The sequence below is a fragment of the Agrilus planipennis genome, unplaced genomic scaffold (assembly GCF_000699045.2).
Source record: "Agrilus planipennis isolate EAB-ADULT unplaced genomic scaffold, Apla_2.0 scaffold6, whole genome shotgun sequence".
Lineage (NCBI taxonomy): Eukaryota > Metazoa > Arthropoda > Insecta > Coleoptera > Buprestidae > Agrilus > Agrilus planipennis.
Window position 1 is genome coordinate 1,400,405 of NW_020439302.1, and position 4,085 is coordinate 1,404,489.

The 4,085-nt window shown below is 34.4% G+C and overlaps 1 protein-coding gene across 1 annotated transcript in view; it reads right to left on the bottom strand.

Annotated features, from left to right (window-relative positions):
- LOC108743825 (cytochrome P450 307a1-like) overlaps positions 1-3,187 on the bottom strand; it is a 6,096-nt gene extending 2,909 nt beyond the window's left edge. The window contains exons 1-2 of the mRNA XM_025978442.1: positions 3,091-3,187; positions 1,962-2,750 (exon numbers count right to left, since the gene is read on the bottom strand). Of these exons, the coding sequence (XP_025834227.1) occupies positions 1,962-2,750; positions 3,091-3,187 (886 nt within the window). The remainder of the gene's footprint in view (positions 1-1,961; positions 2,751-3,090) is intronic.
- Positions 3,188-4,085: the final 898 nt, after the last annotated feature.

Consider the following 4,085-nt stretch of genomic DNA (forward strand, 5'->3'; position numbering starts at 1 on the left):
GCCGATTGTGCCTCTTTGTCGCTCGTTCCGCGCTCTCGCTTGCACTTCATGCCTTAAATGGAACGCCTCAGAGCGAGGTAACGCCGCATGAGTCATGTTTTTTCGTGCGTGCAGCCGGCTCCATCGAATTATAAGACGTTGTCACGTCAAAAACGGTTCTGGAAAATAGTCACTTACAGTTTTCTTTGTTTCCTCCAAACAACTGTTGGTATCGTTCGAAGTTTGGTCTGTTATCGAAATTGTGTCCTTTTGTAATCAAAACTTCCTTAATGCATTCTTGCCCATTGATAATGATACTATCAACAAACCCCAGCTTCAATTTAATTACGTTACCATATTTTTGTCCCAATTTCGTGAACGCTTCATACGGTACGTTATAACCATGAAGAAGATGGAGATGCCCTACGATTGGTAGTCCCATTGGGGAAGGTGGGTCCATTGTGTAGTGCTTATTTCCTTCATCGCCTACTCGTTTCCTGTTGTATAAAATGTAAACAACAATTGTAAGGACGAAAACCAGCAAAAGCGTCAACTGCGTAAAATACAGAAACTGAAACATTTTATCACTTGATGATTGTTCTTGTTGTGGTTAATTCGCGATATTATCTGTCTCGTGAAGACTTTGTTTGAGATTTTATAACAACGTCTGATGCATATTCAATTCGCAATGTTATTCATTCGCGTAATAAAATTATCATATGAAGTTCAACTACATACGAAAGTTTAAGAACTTTCTCCGAACAATTGAGCGAAAGATTATGTATTTTCAGGCGATTCTAACTTTGCATTTTAAAGAAATTCTGTTGTTGAGAGGGTTAAGTTTGTATTAAAAGTTCCAGATTTCTCTGGACAACAACCGTTCCACGTACTACGTGTGATGAAGAAATTGGAGCATGGAGATACATGTGTACGTATGTGCATCACATTAATGTGGTCAACTAAAAGTAGTGCACAATTTGCCTCTGACGTTGGTTTTGGTGTTTTGCAAAGCCTTAACCTATTTTAACATTAGAAAATATCTTCTGAGAATATTTACCGGCTTGTTTTCTAGTTAGTCGTACATAAACAATCTGACGAAATGTGTTGAAATATTTGATAATAACTTCTCTTTTTTTAGTGTATATTTTGCGATGTGCTTTTGTGATAAATGTATGGATACAAAGCAGGTATATTGTTAATGTATGTAAAATTGTAATTTATAATAAATTAATTGAGAGTACATTTACGTCAAATCAAAATTGAAGTAAAGTGTTTTGTATCTTCAGTCCAAATTTCTTCATCAGTGTTGCAGAATGCAAAGGGCGATCGATATAATAAATAAGTGATGGACGATTTCAATGTCAAATAACTGATTAATTTGTAATACCAAATTCGGTGTAAAAAAGTGTCTTTAATGGGTAATTGATAAAATCACTTGCATGGGAACACTTGGGCGCCAAGGTGGGTGTTTCGATCGACATAGTATCGATTGAGGTGAGATATTTTAGAGACTAGAGAGTTAGAGAGCTATGAGTTATTTAAGTTTGAAATCGTCCCGTCCACCAAATAGAGCATTATTTTGATCGATTTAGAGTGTCGTTTGAGGTGAGATATATTAAGGACTAGAGAGTTAGAGACCAATGAGTCATTTAAGTTTGAAATCGTTAATCAAAGAGAACATTGTTTTGGTTGATTTTTTACCGTTTGAGGTGGGATATATTAACGGCTAGAGAGTTAGAGGCCAAAGAATTCTTTAAGTTTGAAATCGTCCATCGAAGAGAGCATTGTTTCGATCGATTTAGAGTGTTGTTTAAGGTGAGATATTTAAGGATTAGAGACTTAGAGACCCATGAGTTATTTAAGTTTGAAATCGTCCATCAATAAAACCATTGTTTCNGTTAAAATTAATTTACGTTAATGTATCGAAATATACCTGGGGAAGTTTTTTTGAAGGGTTGATAAATTGAGATGAATTTCCTTACCGTTTATGGTTGTATCTTGATTTGCCACACGTGGTACAATAGGGGATGATATAAGTCGAATTGCCTCAAAAATAGCTCCTTCTGTGTATGGACATTTGGATCTATCACTCAGTTTCACTGGTCTAAATGAACGACCATCTTCTGTAACCGAGTCAATCTCCATTTGGATTTTCCTTTGGACTTCAGGTTCATTTACGAGATAAGCTAATAGTTTCACGAAAAAGTTCCCAACTGCAGAATGACCTCCTATTATATCCTCTAAAGCAAACAAAGCTGTGTTCCAATCAAACTTTGGTTCTTCACATTCCTTAACGTGCTTTGCCAGGCACTCGACGAAATCTTCAGGTTCCTTACCTTGGAATTTATCGTATCGTTTTTGGATAATGTGCGTCTCAATGAAACTTCTGATCTCGTGAGCATGACTGTTCATTTTCGTGAAGTTTTTATAATGAAATGGTAACAGGAATGGAAGAAAGTCGGCTGCATATCCTTGATTGACCTCGTAAAATATTTCATCAAAATTTTCAACCATTTTAATGAAGTCGGGATCGTGATGGGAAAAGATCTTTGAGCAAAAGTGTCCAATGAAAATGTTTGCACAGGTTTGAAGAATCAATGACTTTTGATTCAAGGCATACGAAGGAAGTTTCACTAATAATTTCTCCGTTTCACTGGAAATTAGATCTTCTAAAGCGACGAACTTATTGGTGAATGCCCTGGGAAATGTGTGTGCCCTTAGCATCTCCCTTCTAGTTCGTTGCATTTTGGACCAATTACAAAAAGCCAAAGCTGCAACAAAACATTATTAATAGTATATTGTAAATGTTATAGTCAAAAAAATCGGTTGTCTGTAAAGTCGGTTTACCGACGATAGTTGTACTAATTTTATTTGTTTTATACAAATAACTACAAAATATTAAACAACAATAGTAAAATACAAAAATAAAAACATATTATCTAATTTTATACCAATACTTCATTTAATACTCCTTCAATTTTAAGTCTTGTTATCAATAAACTAATTACATCTAAAAAAATATCACAAATTATGGAACTTGTTCTCACAGGATGAGTTATTGTACCCGTTTTTCAAACTTGAATACGAAAGTGTCTTTAGATAATGCCAAACTTCCAACTGGTACTTTGTAGCAGGTACCATTTACCGGCTTAACGGTAAAAGATTGCAGTATTCTACTTAGCATTCCAAAGGCGACAAATTGAACCATTTTGTCGCCTTTGGAATGCTAAGTAGAATACTGCAATCTTTTACCGTTAAGCCGGTAAATGGTACCTGCTACAAAGTACCAGTTGGAAGTTTGGCATTATCTAAAGACACTTTCGTATTCAAGTTTGAAAAACGGGTACAATAACTCATCCTGTGAGAACAAGTTCCATAATTTGTGATATTTTTTTAGATGTAATTAGTTTATTGATAACAAGACTTAAAATTGAAGGAGTATTAAATGAAGTATTGGTATAAAATTAGATAATATGTTTTTATTTTTGTATTTTACTATTGTTGTTTAATATTTTGTAGTTATTTGTATAAAACAAATAAAATTAGTACGACGCAAAATGTCGTCAAACTCAAGTTACTGTTCTTATCATTTTATCTATCGTGTCTATTCCGATTCTTTATGAAATGAAGCATTTATAACCCCCTTTGGTTCAAATACATATCTTAGTATTAATAGCAGTAAAAATTGGTGCTTGATGAGTTCATTTAGTATTCGAACAATAAATTATGCGATTAAGAAATTCAGAAGTGAAAGCGCAATTATTTGAAAGGAATAGGACTGACCTGATTTAGAAAGTGACCTCAATTCGCTACAAAAATCAGTTTATTCTGCCCTATAACCTAGAACCCTCCTTTCGGATGAAATGTGTGCCTCAACAAAACCATAAATAAAATTTCTTTTTATGCCTTTCCAAATGTATTAAATATTCATATGTAAAAATAGAACAACGATTGGACATCATAATAAGATCGTCAGTCCTAAGACTTGTTGGACATGCACATTCACTCTTTCCTATCCTGAACTAATCTTCGCATTTCCTTAAAACTAGAACACCCCACATCCTTAACTATTTGCGAACAGTAATCTAATCTAGGTCTACCTCTAC